The sequence below is a fragment of the Drosophila miranda genome, chromosome 2 (genome assembly GCF_003369915.1).
Source record: "Drosophila miranda strain MSH22 chromosome 2, D.miranda_PacBio2.1, whole genome shotgun sequence".
Classification (NCBI taxonomy): Eukaryota; Metazoa; Arthropoda; class Insecta; order Diptera; family Drosophilidae; genus Drosophila; species Drosophila miranda.
In genome coordinates this window covers 24,700,265-24,723,417 of record NC_046675.1, presented here as the reverse complement: position 1 = coordinate 24,723,417, position 23,153 = coordinate 24,700,265, and the positions used below count along the sequence as shown (strand labels likewise).

General features: G+C 43.2%; 7 protein-coding genes across 10 annotated transcripts; 3 read left to right on the top strand and 4 right to left on the bottom strand.

Annotated features, from left to right (window-relative positions):
* The first annotated feature begins 466 nt into the window (after window positions 1-466).
* LOC108154275 (solute carrier family 35 member F6) lies at window positions 467-2,206 on the top strand. Its single transcript, XM_017284524.2, has 4 exons — window positions 467-799; window positions 855-1,002; window positions 1,060-1,213; window positions 1,279-2,206. Exons 1-4 carry the CDS (start codon window positions 732-734, stop codon window positions 2,052-2,054), a joined length of 1,146 nt encoding a protein of 381 aa, XP_017140013.1. The 5' UTR covers window positions 467-731; the 3' UTR covers window positions 2,055-2,206.
* Window positions 1,927-3,391, bottom strand: LOC108154278 (mitochondrial glutamate carrier 1). The gene is made up of 3 exons (XM_017284529.2): window positions 3,262-3,391; window positions 3,067-3,201; window positions 1,927-3,004 (listed from the first exon to the last, which is right to left on the bottom strand). The coding sequence occupies exons 1-3, from the start codon at window positions 3,291-3,293 to the stop codon at window positions 2,224-2,226; spliced, it is 948 nt and encodes a 315-aa protein (XP_017140018.1). The 5' UTR covers window positions 3,294-3,391; the 3' UTR covers window positions 1,927-2,223.
* A 2-nt stretch (window positions 3,392-3,393) lies between these two features.
* On the bottom strand, window positions 3,394-8,932 carry LOC108154277. The gene is made up of 10 exons (XM_017284526.2): window positions 8,770-8,932; window positions 7,658-7,717; window positions 6,749-6,883; window positions 6,196-6,681; window positions 5,991-6,131; window positions 5,781-5,922; window positions 4,852-5,042; window positions 4,299-4,784; window positions 4,097-4,237; window positions 3,394-4,028 (listed from the first exon to the last, which is right to left on the bottom strand). The coding sequence occupies exons 2-10, from the start codon at window positions 7,714-7,716 to the stop codon at window positions 3,884-3,886; spliced, it is 1,926 nt and encodes a 641-aa protein (XP_017140015.2). The 5' UTR covers window position 7,717; window positions 8,770-8,932; the 3' UTR covers window positions 3,394-3,883.
* A 2,319-nt stretch (window positions 8,933-11,251) lies between these two features.
* LOC108154271 (protein IWS1 homolog) lies at window positions 11,252-13,763 on the top strand. Of its 3 annotated transcripts, none has more exons than XM_017284509.2 (5): window positions 11,252-11,518; window positions 11,568-11,884; window positions 11,941-12,228; window positions 12,436-13,162; window positions 13,226-13,763. In XM_017284509.2, exons 1-5 carry the CDS (start codon window positions 11,359-11,361, stop codon window positions 13,279-13,281), a joined length of 1,548 nt encoding a protein of 515 aa, XP_017139998.1. In that variant the 5' UTR covers window positions 11,252-11,358; the 3' UTR covers window positions 13,282-13,763. The 3 variants fall into 3 exon arrangements, with proteins under 3 accessions (XP_017139998.1, XP_017139999.1, XP_017140000.1); XM_017284510.2 differs by having other exon boundaries at window positions 11,253-11,518; window positions 11,577-11,884; XM_017284511.2 differs by having other exon boundaries at window positions 11,253-11,518; window positions 11,941-12,195.
* A 115-nt stretch (window positions 13,764-13,878) lies between these two features.
* LOC108154273 (aurora kinase C) lies at window positions 13,879-15,710 on the bottom strand. Its single transcript, XM_017284523.2, has 3 exons — window positions 15,371-15,710; window positions 14,968-15,310; window positions 13,879-14,908 (listed from the first exon to the last, which is right to left on the bottom strand). Exons 1-3 carry the CDS (start codon window positions 15,506-15,508, stop codon window positions 14,088-14,090), a joined length of 1,302 nt encoding a protein of 433 aa, XP_017140012.1. The 5' UTR covers window positions 15,509-15,710; the 3' UTR covers window positions 13,879-14,087.
* Window positions 15,711-15,828: 118 nt separating this feature from the next.
* On the top strand, window positions 15,829-17,875 carry LOC108154270 (zinc finger protein 829). 2 transcript variants are annotated; one of them, XM_017284508.2, is made up of 3 exons: window positions 15,829-16,075; window positions 16,141-16,927; window positions 16,989-17,312. In XM_017284508.2, the coding sequence occupies exons 1-3, from the start codon at window positions 15,926-15,928 to the stop codon at window positions 17,222-17,224; spliced, it is 1,173 nt and encodes a 390-aa protein (XP_017139997.1). In that variant the 5' UTR covers window positions 15,829-15,925; the 3' UTR covers window positions 17,225-17,312. The 2 variants fall into 2 exon arrangements, with proteins under 2 accessions (XP_017139997.1, XP_017139996.1); XM_017284507.2 differs by having other exon boundaries at window positions 16,141-17,875.
* Window positions 17,814-22,063, bottom strand: LOC108154266 (arginine/serine-rich protein PNISR). Its single transcript, XM_017284502.2, has 9 exons — window positions 21,487-22,063; window positions 21,141-21,426; window positions 20,901-21,063; window positions 20,402-20,677; window positions 20,051-20,153; window positions 19,612-19,668; window positions 19,083-19,210; window positions 18,787-19,018; window positions 17,814-18,722 (listed from the first exon to the last, which is right to left on the bottom strand). Exons 1-9 carry the CDS (start codon window positions 21,974-21,976, stop codon window positions 17,953-17,955), a joined length of 2,505 nt encoding a protein of 834 aa, XP_017139991.1. The 5' UTR covers window positions 21,977-22,063; the 3' UTR covers window positions 17,814-17,952.
* Between the last annotated feature and the right edge of the window lie 1,090 nt (window positions 22,064-23,153).

The following is a 23,153-nucleotide window of genomic DNA, read 5'->3' as shown; positions in this document are numbered from 1 at the left end:
AGGTATTCGTTTACGGTATTATTAATACTTTTCGGTATTTTTCAGGTCCAAATTGATGAATTTCTGATGTTATATTGAACTTTTGATGTTATATTCAAGAACATAGGGTAACGGGAGTAACTTTTCTTGTAGAAAATGTATTCATCAATGGCATACAACTCAACGGAATATCAAAATTGAGGAATTGGAACGATTAGTACTTAAATTTTATTTGTTTGACCATTTTCGATAAAACCTTTTTTTAGACAAGATCCAATAAAAGCAAGTATTTAAAATAAGCCAGTAAAGTAGAAAATTGGTTCATTAATCGGATACAAATATGTGGGCAAGGCTGAGGGTTCTATCAAACTTGTAATATTCGACGGAATATCAAAAACGAGGAATATGTATGCTGGAACTTGAATAATTCGTCAGTATTTTTACGGTATATTTTAAAAATGAGGCGATATATTACTGAGTGTCGGACAGTATATTTGTAAACGATCCAAAGTACAATAAAATTTAAACAATTTAATTTAAATCATTTAAAAAACTCAATAATTTACCAATAAATCAATAAATAAAGCTTTCGACAGTGGCTAAGAAGAATTTCGCTTCGTTCTGATAAACTTGGGAAGGGCATGCCGCAGTCTATCTATCTATTGCGCATCCAACAAAGAACGTCAATAATTTTAAATTGAATTAAAGAAAGGCTGCAGTTTTGCACATACATATGTATTTTGTTGTCTAAAATGGATCATCGTGTGTTCCTCTCGCTGGTCTTTGTGCTCAGCGGCACTTTTAATGTTTTGGTGGTGAAGTAAGTAGAAAACTAAAAAATATATTATACATAAGTGCATCTGTAAATCTTTCAGGTGGGCTAACCAGCAGCAGGTGATTGGTAGCGATGGCAAGCTACATGGCTTCCAGCACCCTGTTGTCTTCACGATGCTTATGTTCCTGGGCGAATTCCTTTGCTTTATTGCCTTCAAAGTGGGACGTTTGGTGGCCCATCGTCGAGGGGTAAAGTGCTGTAGGGCCCCATTTGAGATGGAGTATTAAACATAGACTGTTTTCCAGCCTGGAGCCGAAATGGACAGTATCCTGACCCAAGGTAGCACCGAATTCCATCCCTTAAGCATGCTTCTGCCCACTCTGCTGGATGTGATGGCTTCCATATTGCTGTTCACCGGCTTGTACTTGACTTACGCCACCAGCTTCCAGATGATAAGAGGTTCATTTATCATCTGCTGCTATTGCTTATCACGATTTACATTGCGCCTCCTTCCTTCTCCTCAGGCGCCGCCCTCATCTTTGTGGGCATCTTCAGCACAATGTACTTGAATAATACGCTGAGCACACGGCACTGGCTGGCTATTTTCACAATGGCTTGTGGCATCATTGACATCATCTCCTTGGATGTGCAACGTGTGGACTACGATCGGTCTACGCTGCCGCATACGGACCACAAATCAATCTTGGCTGGCGATATGCTTATCATTATAGCCGAAATCCTGCACGGCTTACAGTATGTCTATGAGGAGAAGCAGCTGAAGATCTTGAATGTGGCTCCGCTGCAGGCCGCTGGCTGGCAAGGTATTTTTGGCATGGCCATCACTTCGATACTAGCCATCTGTATGCACTTTGTGCCCAGTGTAATGCCATTCAACGAGAGCTCGCGTGCTGTTTTTGATGATTGGAGCGATCTGTGGACGGGAATAGAGGGTAATGCAGCCTTAATCCTGGCCCTGATTGGATTTACCTTGTCATGTGCTGTCTACAACTTTATTGGAATGTTCATTGTGATGTACTCGTCGAGCGCAAACCGACTCTTTGCAGACTGTCTGCGGGTTTATTTCATCTTTGTATTTGTCATTGTCATGGAATGGGAATACCTCAATCTAATCACGATTATGGGTTTTATCATTATGCAAATGGGCATTATTATGTACCGTCAGGCCATATTCGTGGATTGGTACCGTGCAGCTCTGGCCCGCTGGCAACGCAGCCGCTATGTGGATCTGAGTGCCGATGTAGCGGCCGCACCCAACAGCAGGCCAGCAGATGTCGTCTAAGGAAACAGCAGAAGGAAACAGCAACAGTCGATTGTGATATGAGAGGTTGGGGCTCTCGGAGCCCAGGGCTGATTCATCAAAATTACTTATCAATTGTAAACGTTTAAAAAGTAGATTATAAAATACACAAATACACATCAAATTTATTCATACACTGACTACACTGCAACTAAACACTCTTCTTCCTTTCGATACCCAGAATCATCTCGCCCACGCCGGTAAAGTACACCATCTGGGCAATGCCAAACATCGGGGCAAGGACCATAACACGACACAAACCGCCCTTAAAGAAGGCCAAGGGTCCCTCATACTTCATAGTCTTGGTCAAACAGTCAAAGAAGCCATCAAACTCCTTCTCGCCTTCGATCTTCTTGATAGCCTGCAGGCGGGTTTTGATCACGTCGAATGGCGTGACCAGAAGAGCAGAAAACATCCCAGCAGACAGACCGGCGAACAAAGACCAATAGAAGACCGCTTCACCAGAATTATCTGCCTTGCGGGGCCCAGCATCATTGATGGAAGCCATCATTGGGAAGTAGACCACCGAAAAAACTACATCCCGCACTCCAGTGGCTTTCACACCCTTGTACAGACCAAAGATGCCATGCTCTTTGACCAGCGTTTTGGCCACATCCAGCGCTGTTGTTTTTTGCACTTCCCTACCGGCGGCACGTTCTGCGCTAGCAATGCGTCCCGCATCTTGCATCTGGATCTTGAGCAGCTCCATGGGCGTTGTCACAATGATCTGAAACAGTCCAGCCAAGCCACCGGCTATTCCCGCCATATGCAACGGCAGCTTACCCTCGGGCGTGGCCAAGTGGAACCGAAAATAATCATTGGCCGCCAACTTGATGGCTTTTTCAGGCGTAACCAATAATATGTTGACTGCAGACCCCCTGTACATGCCAAAGAATCCATCTTGTTTGATGGTCTTGCGAAAGCAATCAATTCTGCATTGAAGATATAATCATTCAGCATTGATTTAAGTGTAGAGCCAATTTACCCCACTTACATGCTACTGTACATCTTCTCGCCATTAGGTCCTATTTGTTGATTCTGCAATCGAGTCTTGACCAAATCCATGGGGAACACACATGTGACTCCAATGACGCCTGCGATTCCGCCATTGATGATCTTTGGAAGTACACTGGGGGTGCAATGCGGGGTTAGCGTAGTACCATTAGAGGCTACACCAGCATTGACTTACTTAAAAGAGGCCGCCTTCTTTTGATCCGCCATTAAAACTAGAAATTTCACTTACAAAAAAACAAAAATACTACAAAACAAAAAAACGAAAAAAGTTGATAGAACTAAACAGTGAGAGAACTAAAGTACATCTAAATTTGTTATAAATGTGTAGATATATATTTCGTTTGTTGTTCATGTCTGACAATTTTTATAAAGTATATTGTATTGTGAACAGTGTTTGCTCTAGAGTCATGTTCTTTAACACTACTAAAAGTTACACTTTGGCCTAGCAGCAAAAGAAAGCGTAAGGTTAATGGCTATCTGTGCATTTCTCAAGAATAGAGAGTGATATATAGAGACAGTCAAAACACAACAATTATAAATTAATCTAAAACAAACGAACTAGAAAACAAACATTTTACATAATAATAGCTCTGATTCCACTTTATCTTATTGTCATAGGAGCATAGGTTCACTGCCAAAGGCCTGTACACATGATTTTTGGACTGACCGCTGACATTTTGAGACTTTACAATTACATTCTTGGACAGCTTTAAGAATAACATTTCACCTTCAACATTCAGAGTGTAAACATACAATTTTTGTCTTATCGATTAGTTTTATCGGAAGGGAGGTCTCCTTTATTTCTTTTCCATGCCCAACAGTGCCTCAGCCACGCCCAGATAGTAAACTGTCTGAGCAATGCCGAACAATGGAGCAATCACAATCATACGGCACAGACCGCCCTTGAAGAATGCCGTTGGTCCCTCATGCTTCAGCGTCTTACTGAACATAAAGAGAGAGATTGTACGAACAATGAGAGGTGATTAACCAGTGAATAGATCAGCACTCACGTGATGCAATCCGATATGCCTTCGAACTCCTTCTCGCCATCGGCCTTCTTAATCGCCTGAAGGCGTGTTTTTACCACATCAAAGGGATTGACAGCCAGAGCAGCAGTAGAACCCGCCGCCAAGCCAGCCAGGAAGGAACACCTTTATAGAAAAGAATACAGTGAAACATCTTAAAAATGTACAGTGCAATCTGAATTCTCACCAGAAGACAGCCTCGCCCGAGCCATCCTTGCGCCTCGGGCCGAGATCGTTGAGCGTGGCAAACAACGGGAAGTAGATGACCGAGAATGTCACATCTCGTAGTCCCGTGGCACCGATGCCCTTGTAGAGGCCAAATATTCCTTTCTCTTTTAACAGCTGTGAGGCCAGCTGGGTGGCCGACACCTTTTCTACCTTCTTACCCGCCAGTTTGGCGGCCGCTGCCACTCGTCCCGCGTCCTGCATCTGGATCTTGAGCAGCTCCATGGGGGTGGTGACAACGATCTGGAATGCTCCGGCCAGACCTCCCGCTACCATCTGACTGCTGATGGGAAGCTTGCCATCCTTGGTGGTCAATTTATGACGGAAATAATCGTTGGCCGTCAGCTTGATAGCTTTCTCAGGGGTAATCAATAGGATGTTCACCCCCGAGCCGCGATACATGCCAAAGTAGCCCTCGGCGGCGTATGTCTTCCGGAAGCAATCGAACCTAGCGTGGATTAAACATTGGAGTAGATCAGCTCTATGGGAATTTCATATATAGCAGGTATACTCACATGCTCTTGTACATTCGTTCGCCATTTGGACCGACCTGCTGGTTCTGCAGACGCGTCTTGACCAAATCCAATGGAAACACACATGTCACACCAATGACGCCAGCGATCCCGCCATTGATGATCTTTGGAAGTATACTGGGGGTGCAATGAGGGGTTAGCGTGGTACCATTAGAGGGTACACCGCCACTGACTTACTGAAAAGATGCCGGCTTCTTTTGATCCGCCATTAAAACTATAAATTTCACTTACAAAAAAAACAAACATACTACAAAACAAACAAATTTCAAGAACTGAACAGTGAGAGAACAAAATTACTTCTAAATTTGGTACATATGTATAGATATATATATTTCGTTTGTGGTCATGTCTGACAATTTTTTATAAAGTACATATATTGTATAGTGAACAGTTTTTGCTCTAGAGTCATGTTCTTTAACACTACTAAAAGTTACACTTTGGCCTAAAAGCAAAAGAAAAATGCATTTGTAATACAATTGTAAGCGAAAGGTTAATAGCTATCTGTGCATGGCTCAGGGATAGAGAGTGATATAGAGAGACAGTCAAAACACAACAGTTATAAATTATTCTAAAACAAACGAACTAGCAAACAAACATTTTACATAATAATAGCTCTGATTCTACTTTATCTTATTGTCATAGAAGCATAGGTTCACTGCCAAAGGTTTGTATATAATATACGTACATATATATTCTGTCGGTATACGGGTAGGGTGAAGGAGGGCGAGGGATAACTTTAACAACTGTTCTTTCTGGACTGACGGCTGACATTTTGAGACTTTACAATTACATTCTTGGACAGCTTTAACAATAACATTTTAAAACAAATACACATTCAACATTCAGAGAGTAAACTTAAAATGCTTTGTCTTATCGATTAGTTTTATCGGAAGGGAGGTCGTCCTCCTTTATTTCTTTTCCATGCCCAACAGTCCCTCGGCCACGCCCAGATAGTACACCGTCTGAGCAATGCCGAACAATGGAGCAATCACAATCATACGGCACAGACCGCCCTTGAAGAATGCCGTGGGTCCCTCATGCTTTAGCGTCTTACTGAACATAAAGAGAGAGATTGTACGAATAATGAGAGGTGATTAACCAGTGAATAGTTCAGGACTCACGTGATGCAATCGGATATGCCTTTGAACTCCTTCTCGCCATCGGCCTTCTTAATCGCCTGAAGGCGTGTTTTTACCACATCGAAGGGATTGACGGCCAAAGCAGCAGTAGAACCCGCCGCCAAGCCAGCCAGGAAGGAACACCTTTATAGAAAAGAATACAGTAAAACAACATCTTAAAAATGTAGAGTGCAATCTAAATTCTCACCAGAAGACAGCCTCGCCCGAGCCATCCTTGCGCCTCGGGCCGAGATCGTTGAGCGTGGCAAACAACGGGAAGTAGATGACCGAGAATGTCACATCTCGCAGGCCCGTAGCACCGATGCCCTTGTAGAGGCCAAATATTCCCTTCTCTTTTACCAGCTGTGAGGCCAGCTGGGTGGCCGACACCTTTTCTACCGTCTTACCCGCCAGTTTGGCGGCCGCTGCCACTCGTCCCGCGTCCTGCATCTGGATCTTGAGCAGCTCCATGGGGGTGGTGACAACGATCTGGAATGCTCCGGCCAGACCTCCTGCTACCATCTGACTGCTGATGGGAAGCTTGCCATCCTTGGTGGTCAATTTATGACGGAAATAATCGTTGGCCGTCAGCTTGATAGCTTTCTCAGGGGTAATCAATAGGATGTTCACCCCCGAGCCGCGATACATGCCAAAGTAGCCCTCGGCGGCGTATGTCTTCCGGAAGCAATCGAACCTAGCGTGGATTAAACATTGGAGTAGATCAGCTCTATGGGAATTTCATATATAGCAGGTATACTCACATGCTCTTGTACATTCGTTCGCCATTTGGACCGACCTGCTGGTTCTGCAGACGAGTCTTGACCAAATCCAATGGAAACACACATGTCACACCAATGACGCCAGCGATTCCACCGTTGATTACTTTGGGCAACAGTCTGTAAGGAGTAGTATAGAGAGACTGTTGTTTAGTCTGTCTTGGGACTCACTTTTGGCTAATTGACAACTATTTGCACTGCGTTAACTTTTGCATTCCCTTTTGCATGTGCAGCAGACAGTAGGTCCTTGAACTTGACCACCAACAAGACATCGTGTTCCCCGCCACTTTGTTTCTAAAGGTATTTTAGCTAATTGGGCTAGCAAGTAACAAAAAATAAAGGTCAAAGCAATGAGCCATTTCCCATTAATATGCGAAGAAATATTTGGTTCTCTGCCAAGATATCAAAATGTATATCTTTTCAGATCTATAGCTAGACGATGGTTTGGTCTATTTTGAGGTTTGGCGCGCTGTCGCTGCCAACAAAAGCGAAATGCATTTGTTCGAAGGACCGCCGCCTAGGAACAACCAACAACAGCAATAATATGCATTCATATTATGTCATAGAACGTCTGTCCTTGGCTGCACTTTTGCCCTAAATTTGCTGAGACGATGGGTTCACGCGGTTGGCATGCGGTTGTCTGATGGGAAGATTACAACAATTCAATGCGAAATTTAGAATTGTATTCAAACAGTAATGACAACTATCGAAAATAAAGTTTTATAAAATGTAAGGTAGAACAGCGTAGTTAGAGGGAGATGAATATTGATTTTAATATTTAATTGCATCTGCATACATACATATGAATGTATGTATGAATAATTATTTTTTTGTTTTGTAAAAATATTGTTGACTTTTTGTTATCAGCTAATTAAAATGGTATTGATTACTTACGAGAATTGCTGGTGTTTCCGCTGTTGTAGCGGTATTTTGTCAGACTCGATCGTCGCCATGCTGAAAAAATAAATGTATAAATATGCATACATATACATATACACATATTAATATGTATGATATATAGTAGATAGATGTACAGAAGTGGTGCAAACTGGTCTAAAAAATATCCAAACACATATGTATGTATGCACATTTTGTTCCTGTTTCTTGACCACTTTACCCCAATTAAACCATACATCATATTATTATGTTAACCAACTGATAGGCAAATTTATTATACCCAAATGATAAGAACGACAGAGAGGGAGAGTGAGAGAGAGAGGCGGAGGTACAAAGTTTATTGACACACGGGAGCGAAGAAGATTAGCAGCAAATCAAACAACCATTTCCATTAGTTTGCCATCGTGAATAAATATAATAATATTACACCCGAGTGCTAAACGAACACATTTTAGGGCATTTAAATTTGTACAAATTATTGGAACCACCGCCCGGAATAGCGGTACGGGTCTGTTTCCCATTGCGCAGAAGATAAGCGCAATTTTTCTTTTATCTTTTTGCAAGAATAATTCAAGCATAAAGATATCAGAGAAGGTTCCGATAATCATCAGAGGGGAAAACGTAGATGGCACAAGTACGCTCCACAAGTCAAGGTAACCACAAGCTACTATAAACGGGTATGATATAAAGTAATATTGTCAAGATTAGAGGCTCCAAACAGGGGTTGTGCTGATTATTGATTATTGCCAGAAACAGCAGAGCAGGCTTCGAGGGGCTTGACAACTACTTAAGAGCCTGCCTGCGTTTAACATTTTTGAACAGGTAATACAATTATTGTATGTATGTATATTGATAATGTTTAATGGAGGCACTATCATTGAGGTAACTGGAGCAACAAACACTTGTCTGATACATACATTTTACATTATTTCTGTATTCATCAAACACTCGAGAACACCTTTAATAAATTGAATTTACTGTCGCACTCTCCTCATACACGTACGATTGTATTTGTACCACTCGCAGGCTATTAAATGTTTAAATAAATTTGTGCGTCTGGGCCCCCGTATGCGTTTGTTTACGCCACCCACAATTATTGCTGAACTCACTTATCACTTATTTGTTCGATGAATAGTTAATTGACTTGATTACTGTGCACTTAAATGTTGCCTTTACTGAACAACGATTAATTAACGGCTATTAAATAAAACTAAATTTAATTCTTGCTTTCGTCGCGCCGTGTCGGCGTGTAAGCAGTGTGACCGCGATAAAATATACGGTCTGACCCACAGAAATATACTTAAACCTACCGTCTCATTTAAAAAATATACCGTAAATATACTGACGAGCTCATGTTCTATTATACATATTCCTCGTTTTTGATATTCCGTGGAATATTACCATCTATAAAGAACATTTAGCTATCCCCACATAATTTTATACAATTAGTGAATCAATTTTCTACTTAACTGGCTTATTTTAAATACTTGCTTTTATTTCGATTTTAGCGAAAATGGTCAAACAAAAAAAAACTTTAGCAGAAAAAGCGAAAGAGGATAGTCGTTCATATTGTTCAATTTGGTTAACTACAACCCTTAGTTCTGCCCACATAGTTTTAGGCCATTGATGAATAAATGTTCTACAAGATTGGCTAGTTCTTAGTCTTTGCTTTTATTTTATTATTACTAAAACAAGGCTTAAACAAAATAGTTGAAAAAAAAAAAAAACAGTCGCAATGTTGCTGATATTTGAAGACATGATGCGTGTATAGCCCTTTGTACACCCTATTTCGATAATTTCATATGATGATGAAACGTAATTTATAAAAACCTTTTCTCAAATTGATATATTCATGTGTATTATTAGTATCTTGTGTATATTTATCTCGATACTGATACCTACGGAGCCTTGGATGACAAACATTTTCTCAATTCTATAACATCCTTTTCCCTAGGGTATGACAATTAGTGTTGCCGATAATCATTGTTGTCAACCGGTTATTACCGATTCATACCGATTCAAATAAATAACGAAATATACGGTCTCATTTTCAAAATGTACCGACGAATTATTCATATTCCTCGTTTTTGATCTTCCGTGGAATATTACGAGCTATATAGAACATTTAGCCATACCCACATAATTTTATCCAATTAATGAATCTATTTTCCACTTGACTGGCTTAAAATACTTTTAAAAACTTGACTTTTTTTTTTGTTACGTCGATTTCTTTGATTGTTTTTGCCTACATTTTGGTTTCCCAACAACAATATAGCGTCTCGTATTATGAAAGAATGAACTTAGCCCACTTAAGGCCCCTCTATTTAAATAGTTCAACTACGTGAGGTAAATGGCGGAATATATGAACTATTGTGAATTCTTCATATAGATTCATGCCATCTTTCCTCTGAACTTAAAAAAGCCACAAAATCTTTCACCTGAACTGCGTTAAAGTTATTTCATTTTCAATATTTTCGGTGGGATATTATAATATCCGATTTGATATTACTAGTTTATACGATTGATAGATCCGATGATCTCAAGATTGGCTAACTTTGAGGACTCACTTTTATTGAATTGTATCTAAAATAATGTTTAAGGCAAAACAAACATTTTTTAAACCATCGAATTTTTTTTCTTCTTTTTTTAAACCTTGAATTTAAAAATAATTTGAGAATTTCATTTTCTTGAAAGCGGCCATGGAAAATAAAAAGTTAGTTGAGATTTTTGGAAAAATTCCGCTGTGGAAGCGGTTTTTATTGAATTAAATGTAGTATCGGATAACCCATAGCAGTATGCTGGTATGAGCCTATGAAACTAAATTCTTCTTATACAAAGAAATGGGAGTGCTCACACCGTAAGGTTAACAGGCAAAACCGCAAGAAAAGTTAATTGGGAATAACGTCCTGAGCGATGGACCATCCACGTCCACACGACGACCCATTAAAAACCCTGGATAAGTCTTCAGATTATACAAGAAAGAGAAAACTTGTAGATACAACACGTCATATATGTACGCATCATTTATCTGTCAATCAAATATACGAACGACAAGGAAAACAAGAGGTCGCACATTACTAGAGCTGTTTTAAAGGCAAGCCCGGTGAGACTTAGGATTGGATAAAGAATTGCATATTTACGATCCCAAATTCATAACCAAATTCGAGCGCCGCTGAAGAGGCTCTGTTGTGGCGTTGTTTTTGGATTGCGGAATGTCAAAGAAGAAATAGTCGATATACTATTCCTTAGAGCTTTATAAAGTCTATGTACTTTAAGCATGCATAAAACCATTACAGATTCGAACATGTTTATGGATTCTCTTGTACTGCGACGTTAATCGGATATATCGGAATATTGGAAAAATCTGCGACCTTTGTGTGTTAACTATTGCTGTCATCACATACAAGAATTAGATGTATGCAGTTCATTTTAAAACTTGGATATACCATTCTGCGAGAGGGAGAAACTTTTGATTCTATTTTATGCCAAGATTCCGACAAAAGCCGCTTTTTGAACGTATGTATATGATTTTATCTACAGCCGATAGTTGTTACGTACACAGGCAGTGCATAGTGTCATCCCTAAGTGTCATCACAACAAAAGAATTTTACAACACCAGAACTTTTTCACTGCGAGACTACATTCCCTAACAAAAAATATAGAAAATTATAATTATTTAACCAACGAATTGACTCACAATGAGCTCGACACGTTTTGCGCGCTCTGGGCGCGTTCGCATCTGTATTCTGATGAGCATGTTCGTGGTGCTCATCATGATGATTGTCATTTACCAAATGTCTCAACATCAATTGGACGAGAGCCGAGCCTTTCAGGAGGGCCTGAACGTTCAGATGCAATGTAAGATAAATGCTTCAAGCAGAGTCTTTTAACTGATAATAAAATGCAGCCTTAACAGCTGAGAAACTGACGGCCGAGAAGAGAATGAGTGTTCTGCGCACGGAAAAGGAGATGTACGAGAATCAACTAGCGGAGTCCATACAAAAGCAACAGGAGACAGAGCGTGCCCTGCAGGAAAAGTTTGATGGCGAGCTGGAAAAGTACAAGCTGCTGGAGTTCAAATATTCCGAGCTGGAGGGGGAGTGTGTCAAGAGCAAGAAGAAGCACATCGAAGATACGAATTCATTCGATCAGAAGCTGCAAAAACTGTTGGCGGATGTTCATAAAGATAAGGCTTCTAAGGAGCACGAAGTTGCCGCATGGAAGGTTGGTGATAGTGAAACAAGAATGTTCAAACTTCCTTTAATACTTTTCCGTTTCAGGAGAAGCATGATAGGCTGCAACGGGAGTCGGAGCACAAGATTCATGCCCTTGAGGCTACTCTGACCGAATACAAAGGCAACTGCCACTACATACCAAAAGTACAGCCCGCAGAGACACCGGCACAGAATGGCATTCAACAGCAGTTGAACAAGCCCGCGGAAATTACACCGACCACGCGTCACTCCAGTCCCTCGCAGCAGGCGCACAGCATTGACAAGCCGCGCAACGATAAATCCTTTAACGCGCAAATGCAAGTGAGTGAAGGCGTCTACAGGATTGGCGGCGCGGTAAATCTTCTACCAACTAACCAAAACCAAACCACTTACAATACTAACACTCCAACTAATCGAACTGGTGGCAGCGGCAATGTAGTGATAGAGCAGATCCAGCCGCAACAGCGCGTGGTGGAGCAGCAGCAGGAGCAGTTGCCACTCTTGCCCTTTGCCGTGCGCAACAATCACAGTCTGATACTAAACTCTGTCGAAAATTTTCAGATTGTACCCAAATCGCTTACTGAAAAGCAGCAGCAAGAAGAGCCCCAGCTAGCCGGAGGACCCGTCTCGCCCCTGAGTGCTCCGCGCAAGAGCAGCAGCACTGCGGGCGCTGTTGTCAAGAGTGCTGGCGATGCTCCGAATGCTTCAGTTGCTCCCAGGCTCAGCAGCAGCAGTAGCGGACTTCCCCCGCTGGCTCTGCCACCGGGCAAGCCAGAACGCAAGCTTCCGGAGAATGTGGCTCCCATACCCGACAACTTTGAGGACAACAAAGTGGAAGCCAAGGACGATGCAGTTGACGCAGACACAGCGGCCGAAGAGCTGCCCAAAAATGAGAACAACAACCGCTATGCTAATGTTGTGAATGATCTCGAGAACAACAAGAACTTGGGCGTGGCCCCCAAACCCATTGAGGACTCGGGTGCACACGAAGTCAAAGATGCCATGAACGAGCCCAGTTTCAATTTGCCTGCAGCCGGGCAAAACCTCTTCGACGGGGAGCTGCCAGCGCCAGGGCCTGGACCGGCAGCCGATGATGCTGTCAAACAGTTGGCCGAAGCAGCCGGCGGTGGTGAGGGCGACGACGATGATGACGTGGGCGATGTGGCTGTGAAGCAGCCGCAGCATTTGCTCGATACGGACAATTTGAATAACGAGATAGCGGCCGACCAAGGGAAAGAGTTTGCCGAGGGCATACATCTCGAGGATGCCATGGATGAGGATCAAGATGGTTAGTCAATTAAATATTTTTCTATACAAAATTAATTAATTAATTAATATTTTAACTCTCCAGAGGATGACTACTCTAACGTGGCGCGTAAAAAGGGAGGCGAAGCCATTAGAAATTAAGCGTCAAAATAGGTTCAAAGCGGCATTTGTGCAAGGGATTGGCCTCCATTTTTATGTTTAAGTCTTGCTCCAACAGAGCATTGAACAAATTTCCGGAAGAAAACACGAAGAATTCCCCTTCAAATCGGATCAACGAATACACGGATTATGTATTATAATTGAAGACTAGAATAATCGATTTCTAGTGTCAGCACGCCGCCCTAAGGAATAGACCTACTTAGTGCATAAGTAACGTTCAGTCTCATCATTATCATTATATTTTTACAATACGAAGGAAAATACCCATAGACGGAAAACTAAGACTGTGTTCTGTTCAGCTTTAAAACGCATGTGTCACAAAGATATGTAGCTGCATTCTATTTCTTAAATTCTTAAATGAACCATTTTCCATCACAGATTTAAACACGCTTCGGCTTTGCATTCAATCAGAGATCTTGTACGTTTTATACTCTTTGTTTTCTGTGATAAAATCTTTTGCCACACACACTGCATTTGGGCGGGAATGTTTCCTGTGTTTTTGCCTCTGCCCCAAAACCAGATGGTGAGAATATTTAGAAAAGTAAGAGGAGATATTCGGGAAACACGACACGACAAGCATTCGGAACACACCCCCAATCTTTATTGATAATGATAATAAAACTAAATGCATAAATGTTAAATTTTTCTTGTTGCTTGCTAAATGAGGAAAATTTGAAATGCCATAATTATATTACGCGGCGTGACACAACTAAAACTCAAAAATGAACTAGGAAATAACTCAAAATTAAAATAAATGAAAGGAAACAAGAAAACGTTAAGTGAGTATGTCACTTTGTATGCGCCAGAATCCACGGGTGTGCCAACACCTGGTCCAGGGGCAGACGATGCTGAGGATTGAGGACCAACAGCTTGGAAATCAAGTGAGCGGCCGCCTTGGAAATATGCTCTGGCAGCTTGTACTCCACTTTGAGGATCTTCTTGTAGGTCTCGTCATGGTTTTTCGAATAGAATGGGGCATGACCTACCAGCAGTTCGAAGCAGAGCACACCCAGGCTCCACAGGTCCACGTTCTTTGTGTGCGGCTTTCCCTGCACCATTTCCGGTGGCAGATAGTCCACAGTGCCGCACAACGTCATGCGCATGGAATTGGGTTCGTGAACTGACCACCCAAAATCGGCTATCTTCAGCACACCCTTGTGGCCCAGCAGGAGATTCTCCGGCTTGATATCGCGATGGATTATGTCACGCTCGTGCAGATACAAGAGGGCCGAGCAGAGCGACTTGATGTAGGTGGCCGACTGGCGTTCATCGAAGCGCTTTGACGGCTGAGCCTGCAGCGCATTGAAGAGAGTACCCTGTGGGGCATACTCCAGGATCAAGTAGATGCGCACGTCGTCGTGAAAGTATGCGTATAAGCGAAGAATGTGCGGGTGGCGCAGATGCGATTGTATTTCGATCTCCCGGCGTACCTGATGCTCCACATTGGATTCGCCAATCTGACGCTTGAACAGGACTTTTAAAGCCACTACGAAATGGGACTCCTTTTCGCGTGCCAGGTACACATTGCCGAACTTTCCGCGTCCCAGTAGACGGCCAATGTCGAAGTTGTTCAGCTCCCAAGTTTTCTTTGGCTTTGGGGGCTGATTTTCTGTTTGGAATTACAATTACACGAAAGTAATAAGAGGAGAGATGCACCCAAAAACTCACCAGTCTTGCCTTTCTCTTTGTCAGTGCTGTTTGAAGAGCTGGATGCAGTCGATTCAGCAGATCCAGCGGCTTCTGTTGCTGTAGCTGTGGCTAATGGTTTATCCACAGGGTCAGCGTTAGTCTTTTTGGGTTCAGTCACAGGAGCTGGAGCCACAAACTCCGAGGTTGTTTTCTTTAGTGTACTGGCAGTGGGCACAAGTGGCTTCGGATATTTCGATATAACATCTTGGGCGGAAATTCCAGGTCCGGTTTTATTGGCTGGACGCGCAATTGTCGTAGCCGTTTTGCCTGATACGGAAGACGGAAGAAGCTTGCTGCCTGGTGCCATATTCTCGCTTGTCGACTATGTTATAAAGTGATCGTAAGTGATAAATTAAAAATTTACGGCAGTCTCCTGACCCACCTTCTTTGTCAGCAGCAAATTTTTCTTCTGCACGCCAAGTGCAGTGACTGCCTCCGGCTTTCTGGCCATGGCATTTTCTTTTGGACGCAACACATTGTTGGACTGATGAGACATGTTTGCAATCAATTTATTATACATAAACACTTTTGGTCAATTTAATACAATACAAAACTCAATTGGGTAAAAATACATTCACGTTTTTGCCTGTCTGGTGAAAATAAAATGCCGTTCATTTGAATTAGGAAGCGCGTGTCCGAGTGGCGTCGTGAATGGCAACAGCAGTGTTGCAACCCTCACTTCTGTTATTATTATATCGTACTATTATTATCATTATTTGAGTATATATTGGATATAAATGGCTCTTTAGACTATTGTCTGGTGGTATAGAATAAAGCTTATCCATCCACTTATTCGATTTTAAGTGTTTTATTAAGACATTGACTATATATCGTACAATTTCGTGACTGTGACTGTTAACGCCCATCTCTAAGCCAGCTGTGGACAAAAACAATTATTTGTAGAAAATAAAAATATAGTAATACAGTTAGATGTATAATGCCGAATCAAGTTATTCATATTTCTGATTTAAGCTGCCGCGTTTGTCTGGAGACAAACGAGGGCGCCTTGTGTCTGCACGACGAGATTCAGTACAATGAGCTAAACTTTGAGTTATGGCAATTGCTGGAAACAGTCTCCAAAGTGAAGGTAAAAACCACGAAACATGAATTATATGCGTTGAGATGTAATGGCTATAACAATTTCCACTCCAGTGCACCTGGAACGAAGCAGATATGCCGACCCGCTTGTGTCAGAATTGTACCCGCCGCTTGATAGCCGCTTATGATTTTATCCTCGATGTGGAAAACGCACAGCACATGCTGCAGCAAGTGGCTGTGATGAAGGAACGGGAGGAAATCCATGTGGAGGTTCTCGAATTGGGTAGCCAGGATGATTTTTTGCCCGTCATCTGTGACAATGAGGAGATGGCTATGGCTGTGTCTGTCACGGCGGATGCGGAGCATGCTGCTGAAGCTGTGATGGGAGTGCCGTTTTCAGAAGCAAAAGCGATTATTGAGCCGGTCTATGAAACAGACCATCTAGAAGAATTGGAGACTGAAATACCATTTGAGGCCGATGACTTGGATGTTACACAAAATGTGGATGAAGAAAATATGGATGTGAAAGAGGAGAAAGAGCAGGAACAGGAGCAGGAACCTCCCTCCGTGGCAAAGTCACGACCCTCGCAGCTGGGCAGTCGGCTAAGCCACTCACAGAATTTCATCTTTAAGTGTTCCATTTGTCCGCGTGTATTCGCCAAAAATGACTCGCTCGCCCGTCACATCGCCGTTGCCCACAGTCTGACCGCGGACGAGGCCGCCCAGGAGCTGGCAAACGAAAGCAGTGGACGCGGCGTGCTGACTTGCAAGCACTGTCCACGCATTTTGAAGCGCCAGGACACATTGCGTCGTCACATGCAGGCATTCCATCCAGAGGAAGCGGCCAAAGATGCAACAGAGTCAACTGCCAGCTCCACGCGGAAACGCACCGCAAAGCGTGGTGAGTGCCCGCACTGTGGCATTAGTTTTCCCACCTCCAGCCTGACCATCCATATACGCAGGCACACTGGCGAGAATCCGTACAAATGCGACCAGTGCGAGAAGGCCTTTCCGCGCAGCCAGGATCTCAGCTTACACATGCGTCAGCACACGGGCGAAAGACCCAGCGAATGTAAAATCTGCTCAAAGAAATTCATATCCCAGAACAAGCTGGCCAGACACATGCGCCTACACACGGGACAGCGTCCGTATGCCTGCGTTAAGTGTGACAAGAGTTTCGTGCAATCCAACGACCTGAAGATCCACATGCGCCGTCACACGGGCGAGCGTCCGTACAAGTGTGATGTATGCGGGGATAGTTTTGTCTCTGGCTCCCTACTGAACGTCCATCGGAATCAAAAAGGTCACCACATGGCAACATGTGCAAGCCCGAGCGCCGGTGGTACCACTGACGATCCTTATTTAAATTCTCGTGTTAACAATCGTCGAGCTGAGGACATAGAACGTATGCGGCGGAAACGAGATTCCGAGGATCGACTTAAGCAACCACAAGCCGCGCCCTCGCAGCCCCTGACACCGTCGCCAAAACAGTATTCCCATCAGGAGAAGCCCCTGATCTACAAGTGTGGCGTCTGTGAGTGGACTTTCAAGAGCGGTGCCTGCCTAACCATTCATCGAAACAACATGTCCCACTACGAGCTCGGCAAGGTCGACTACGGTGATCCCTTTTCAAAGATGGTCAAAAGGCATAATTAAATACAAAATTGGGGATTTACTTTAAGATTAAAAAGTTAAGTTATTAAGTTATTAGCATTGACGGGTCTAGGAATATTTATTTTATATGGTAACCAACAAGATGTTGATTATATATTGTTTAATTCCACAAATAGTTTTAAGCCTTGATTAATATCTTTTTATTAGGTTGAGTAAAAACTGATGACAACTAAAATCTTTTAAAACTGAAGAAGAAAATAGACAAAAAACGGACATTTAACAATTACATAATAGTTGTAAGTAGTTGTATTTTCAGTGGCGCTTGCGCTGTTGCGACGCGGAAGAGGAGGAATACGAGTGGGAGTGGTGAGTGCTACGCGATTTCGATCGGGATCTAGAGCGATGTCTATGCTTGCCATGATCATAGCTGCTGGCATGGCTGCTGTGCCGCGAAGAGCGTCGATAGCTGCTGCTGCCGGCATCCTCCTCGCCAGAGTGGCTCGACTCACGCGGCCGTCGTTGATGTGGCTGATGGCTACTGCTGTTGCGCCTCCCACCGATGTAATGCGTTCGATTACGACGAGGACGTCGCTCTCGTTCCCTCTCATGATCACGGCGCTCGTATTTATTCCGACTACTGCTGCTGCTACCGCCGGCATGATCGCTTTGACCACGGCGACTGCTTGTTGTCCGCCGGCTGCTGCTGCTCTTGCCGCGACTGCTGGAAGTTTTGGAACTGCCGGAGATGCTGTTGCTGTCATCGCTGTCGCTGTTAGAGCTACTGCTACTCGTGCTGCTGGAGGAAGATGATGTCGACGACTGGTGTCTCTTGCTCTTTGACTTTCGTGACGATTTGTTGGCCTTGTTTAGGGCCTTCTCTGCAGCACTCAGCATGCAGGCGACTGCCTCTGGCATCTGTAGCAGATTGGTTGCCAAATTGGGGACCGGCTTCATCTTTGCAAGAACCGAGCTAGAGCTCATAGGCGCAGTGGCGACTATTTGGGCGTAGTTTGCCGTTGAGTTTTTCCCATCCTTGTTGTCACTGAATCGAGTGGTACGCTCCTTGCGACTCGGCCGTTTGCCTGTCCACAATAAATATGAGATTTAATCAATGTTTTGTGGATAAAATTACACAAATGCACAAACCATTAAACTGGAGCAGTTTATCATGGGCTGTGGGATGTTTAGCAGTTGTCTCCCCAGGCGTTTCAGGATGACTATGGGTACGTCGCCTTTCCTTGTCAGCATCTGAACGTTCTCGTTCCTGCTTGCGATGTCGCTGCAGTGTCTGCTCATCGCGCTGCTCCTGCTTGGCCACACGATCCTCAATGTCATCAATGACTCTTTCAAATGCTCGTTTGCTACGCCTTATGCGAGCCTATGGAATAAGAGTAATTAGTACCATGTTCATAAGACGATTCGGTTTTAGTGTTCTAGCTAACCTTCAACTCCTCCGCGCTGAGTTGGACGCTTTTATCAGCGCTCTTTGCTTCTTCCGCATTGCGCGCGCCTTCCTCATCGTCCTCATCCTCATCGCTTTCGCTGGAAGAATCGCCATAGGCTGCTAAACCTATAATTCAAATCAGTCAAGTGCTAATTGTGGCTACCAGAGACAATCGCGATGCAAATCGGGCGCAGTTTATGGGAATACTTCAATAAGAATTCATATAGGAATCATTTTCAGAGACAGACAGAGAGACAAAGACATAGACGGAGGGATTGATTCGAGCCGAAAGCCTCAAACTGCGCCAAAGGGAGGCTGGGGGGTAGCAAAGTAAAGGAAGTTATAGGCTAGAGAATCCAATTATAGCACCATTCTTTTTTGCGAAAGGGAGTATAAATTTAGGGCGTTACAACGGGCTGCACAGAGGGAGAGGGTGGGGTCTTTAAGCATAACTCAGGCTACCTTTAAAACGGAAAATAGTGCAAAACGAAACATAGGGATAATCATAGTGAATATTGTGTACTTACCCAAATTTCCGGTAATGGAGGACAAGGCGCTTTTGCGAATCACTTGGGCTGATGATGCTTTTGATTTACACACATACATATATATATATAGTATATTTTATAATACGATTATAAATTGTTCAGCAAGGGATTCATTTTGGTTTGTGTTTTGTGTTTGATTTGAGACATAAGATAACAATAGAATAATTGAAGAAACCGTAAAATCAAGAACGCGATCGCCGAGCCATCTCACAGGGATTTCATTAACGAGTCAGGAAGAGAGAAGAAGAGAGAGAGAGGGGGAGAGTTCTCTTCCAAGCAAGGATCGTTCGATGGAGAGATCTTCCGTCATCTTATGTTCTAGCTACTTACACACCAACAAAACACACGCGAGCTGAACGCTGGAAGAGATCGGGTTTCGGGGGAAGGAAGAGATGTTTCTTAAGTGTCTATAATGTACCTTTAGCGCGATGCGCTTTTAATGTTTCTGCTGCAATGGCTGCAATCTCTTCGTTTGTCGTTTCCAGCAGTATTTCGGTTAATGTGCGACGCACCAAAAGCATCTATAGATTTGGTATTTATAGATTCATTCGGGACTAATGTAATGTATATATGTTCTTGGATGCGCAGCCATTGGCCAGGGAATGAAACGAAGATGTGTGCATAGAAATAGGCTAGAAAGAGGTGCAGGCTCCTTCTTCACGTGCCTGTATGTGCAATGTGGGAACCCCACATAGGATTCGTATTATTATAGATCACATTTCATTGCCTGGCTGAGCGCATACATCCGAGTCAAATAGTGAATGCCTACCAGATCCGCGAGTCTTTCTTCGTAGTTTTTACCATTGCCAGGAGCTTCTGTTGCACCTGTCACACCGTCTGCCTTTTCCGCATCCTCCAGAGACTTGGATTTGTTGTCCGACTCCTCATTCTCCACCTCCTGTTCATTATCACCGCTGCTGCTGCTGCTTCTTCTGTAGCCAGCCTTATTCAATATATCTTTACCTACGAGTATTTTCGGTTCCACTGATGCTTTTGCGTGCGCCGCCTCCTCCTCCCCAGTATTGGAATCTTCGCTGTCGCTGGCCTGAATGTTCAAGTTCATGTTAAATTTCATGTGTTCCCAGCATTCCATGCCTTTGCAAATTGTCTGTCTTTTAGTCAGTTTTTTCAGTATCGGTATCGTTTGTGTGCAACCAATTGGGTGTAGCGCATGTATGTGTTGCACTTTTAACACTTTTGTTGGTCGGTGGTAGTGGGTGGTAATGAGAGTCGATAATAACCTGGCCATGCCTTTGCCTTTTACTTACCACATTCGCGATGTTCAATGGATTAACAGGTGTTGTTAGTGATTTGCTAGATACTTGCTTAACATTGCTTGTAGCTTGGAGTAGCACCTCAGCATCCCCAACTGTGGAATGCTGGCGTTCCATCTGTCGCTGCTTCTCGCGCTCCATTTTCTCCAGACCCTCTCTGTAATGCAGGGGCAGACGACAGGTGTGGTCTTTTGGTTTTTCTGTTTATTTTATATTATTTCTTTCCGGCCTTACCTTATCCAAGCTGGCAACATTTTCCGTTTGTTGGCATCAATTTCACTGCTGGCACTGTTGATGTTCCCGCTGCTACTGCTCTCTGGCTGCGGCTGCAGCTCATGTTGGTGTGAATGTGCTTGTGGTGGTTGCTGTGGCTGCTGCTGATTCTGATTCTGTGCCTGCAGCTGTTGATGCGGCTGATTGGGATTGCTCACGTTGAGCTTGAGCAACGAGGGAATATGCGCTGTACGGTTGGAAGAGGCATTGCCCGTCTTGTTAGGCCACTGGCTCCACGGTGGCTTGCCTGAAGGAGACATAAGCATTAGGCCGCCAGCCAGTTAATACTCTCTAGTCGTCTACTCACCCGTATTGCTGAAGGCAGCTACTGCCGCATTGGGTGCTGTTCCGCTAAGTCCCAGCCACTGCGATTGCGTAACCGAAGGAGCGGGGGGGGGCCTTTCACTACCATGTCCTCGCTCATTGTCATCGTCCATGTCCATGTCAGCCTCGCCATGCTCCTCAAAACGTGTTATCTTCGCGGGGGTCGCCGGCGGTCTCACGGGCAGCGTCGGCATCTGCTGCTGCTGATACCCCGACACATTGCCAATAATGGTGGGCGGTGGTGCCATGGGCATAGCGATCCCAGCCGGAGTATTGTCACGCATATGTATCCATTGCTGGGCGAGCTGTGCCCAGTCGATGGTCAGAGGAAGCCCTGTCGCCACCAAGGGATTCGCGACGGTTGCCGCAGGGACAAAGTGAGACGGGGGCGGTGGAGGCAGCTGGGCCATAAACTGATTGTGGTTGCGCTTGTTGTAGCCAAGATCGGCATTAGCATTTCCACCGGGAAACATTCTGTATTGTATAGCTACAGATATAGCAACTTTTTAGCAAAATTTTCTCCCGAAACAAATTTTCTTCGATCCTAGAGATGTTAAAAGTCCGCGGACTTATCGATCAAATATACCGTCCGATTTAAAAAATATACCGTAAATATACTGACGAGCTCATGTTCTATTATACCTATTCCTCAATTTTGATATTCCGTGGAATATTACCATCTATAAAGAACATTTAGCCATGCCCACATAATTTTATACGATTCATAAATAATTTTTCTACTAACTGGCTTATTCTAAATACTTGCTTTTATTGCATTTTGCGTAAAAAAAGGTTTTAGCACAAAAAGCGAAAGAGGATAGTCGTTCATATTGTTCAATTTTTATATTCCCTTGAATAATTCTGGCTAACTAAAACCCTTAGTTCTGCCCAAATAATTTTAAGCCGTTGATGAATAAATTTTCTTCAAGATTGGCTACTTTTTAGACCTTGCTTTTATTGTATTTTGGCTAAAACAAGTCTTAAACAAAATAGTTCAACAAAAAAACAGTCGCAATGTTGCTGGTATTTGAAGACATGATGCGTGTATAGGCATTTTTATACCCTATTTCGTACATTTTATATGAAGATAAAACGTAATTTATAAAGACCTTATCTCGTTAGTATAGTTATTAAGACAGGGTATTTTAAAAGGTACATCAGGTCCCAGTTCCCAACACAGTGTACATATAATGGTTCCATCAAAAAAATTATAATAAGATCAAAAAATAAATAAAATATATTAAATTAAATTTTTTTTTTATATATTTATTCATGTTTTTTTAATTCAATGTGGTATTGAGATAATTTAAGTTGGCTATGTTGATAATTTAAATGTGGAACCATAGCTAACCATATAATATCAGTGTTATTTTACTTTCAATATTTATTTTTTTCTAGTTTTAATACCTATTAACAGACAGGCGGATATGAAACAGTCCATCCCTAGACGCAGGTGTCATCGCTACGTCGGAAACCTACACACACACACACACACATAGACAAAGTATGGTGCGCAGAACCAATGAAAAGGGGGAAGAGAGACCGACAGCGAAACAGATATGCCAGAGCGAGAAGAAAGTTTGAGTCCGCTGCGCTGCTTAAATGTCACGTGTTTCGCAGCCTATAAAATGGAGGCAAAATCACTTGCTC

Excerpts from the sequence above, each read along its gene's own strand:
- LOC108154275 (XM_017284524.2), top strand. The coding sequence starts at position 732 with ATGGATCATCGTGTGTTCCTCTCGCTGGTCTTTGTGCTCAGCGGCACT. Across the intron at positions 1,003-1,059 it reads TGGTGGCCCATCGTCGAGGG|CCTGGAGCCGAAATGGACAG; the intron begins GTAAAGTGCTGT and ends ACTGTTTTCCAG. Across the intron at positions 1,214-1,278 it reads CAGCTTCCAGATGATAAGAG|GCGCCGCCCTCATCTTTGTG; the intron begins GTTCATTTATCA and ends CCTTCTCCTCAG.
- LOC108154278 (XM_017284529.2), bottom strand. The coding sequence starts at position 3,293 with ATGGCGGATCAAAAGAAGGCGGCCTCTTTTAA. Across the intron at positions 3,202-3,261 it reads AAGAAGGCGGCCTCTTTTAA|TGTACTTCCAAAGATCATCA; the intron begins GTAAGTCAATGC and ends TTGCACCCCCAG. Across the intron at positions 3,005-3,066 it reads GAGAAGATGTACAGTAGCAT|AATTGATTGCTTTCGCAAGA; the intron begins GTAAGTGGGGTA and ends TCTTCAATGCAG.
- LOC108154277 (XM_017284526.2), bottom strand. The coding sequence starts at position 7,716 with ATGGCGACGATCGAGTCTGACAAAATACCGCTACAACAGCGGAAACAC. Across the intron at positions 6,884-7,657 it reads CGGAAACACCAGCAATTCTC|ACTGTTGCCCAAAGTAATCA; the intron begins GTAAGTAATCAA and ends TACTCCTTACAG. Across the intron at positions 4,029-4,096 it reads GGCATATCGGATTGCATCAC|TAAGACGCTGAAGCATGAGG; the intron begins GTGAGTGCTGAT and ends CTTTATGTTCAG.
- LOC108154271 (XM_017284509.2), top strand. The coding sequence starts at position 11,359 with ATGAGCTCGACACGTTTTGCGCGCTCTGGGCGCGTTCGCATCTGTATT. Across the intron at positions 11,519-11,567 it reads CCTGAACGTTCAGATGCAAT|CCTTAACAGCTGAGAAACTG; the intron begins GTAAGATAAATG and ends AATAAAATGCAG. Across the intron at positions 13,163-13,225 it reads CATGGATGAGGATCAAGATG|AGGATGACTACTCTAACGTG; the intron begins GTTAGTCAATTA and ends TTAACTCTCCAG.
- LOC108154273 (XM_017284523.2), bottom strand. The coding sequence starts at position 15,508 with ATGTATAATAAATTGATTGCAAACATGTCTCATCAGTCCAACAATGTG. Across the intron at positions 15,311-15,370 it reads ATTTGCTGCTGACAAAGAAG|TCGACAAGCGAGAATATGGC; the intron begins GTGGGTCAGGAG and ends TTTATAACATAG. Across the intron at positions 14,909-14,967 it reads CAAAGAGAAAGGCAAGACTG|AAAATCAGCCCCCAAAGCCA; the intron begins GTGAGTTTTTGG and ends AATTCCAAACAG.
- LOC108154270 (XM_017284507.2), top strand. The coding sequence starts at position 15,926 with ATGCCGAATCAAGTTATTCATATTTCTGATTTAAGCTGCCGCGTTTGT. Across the intron at positions 16,076-16,140 it reads AAACAGTCTCCAAAGTGAAG|TGCACCTGGAACGAAGCAGA; the intron begins GTAAAAACCACG and ends TTTCCACTCCAG.
- LOC108154266 (XM_017284502.2), bottom strand. The coding sequence starts at position 21,976 with ATGTTTCCCGGTGGAAATGCTAATGCCGATCTTGGCTACAACAAGCGC. Across the intron at positions 21,427-21,486 it reads AGCTGCCTTCAGCAATACGG|GCAAGCCACCGTGGAGCCAG; the intron begins GTGAGTAGACGA and ends TGTCTCCTTCAG. Across the intron at positions 19,211-19,611 it reads CTCCATTACCGGAAATTTGG|GTTTAGCAGCCTATGGCGAT; the intron begins GTAAGTACACAA and ends TTTGAATTATAG.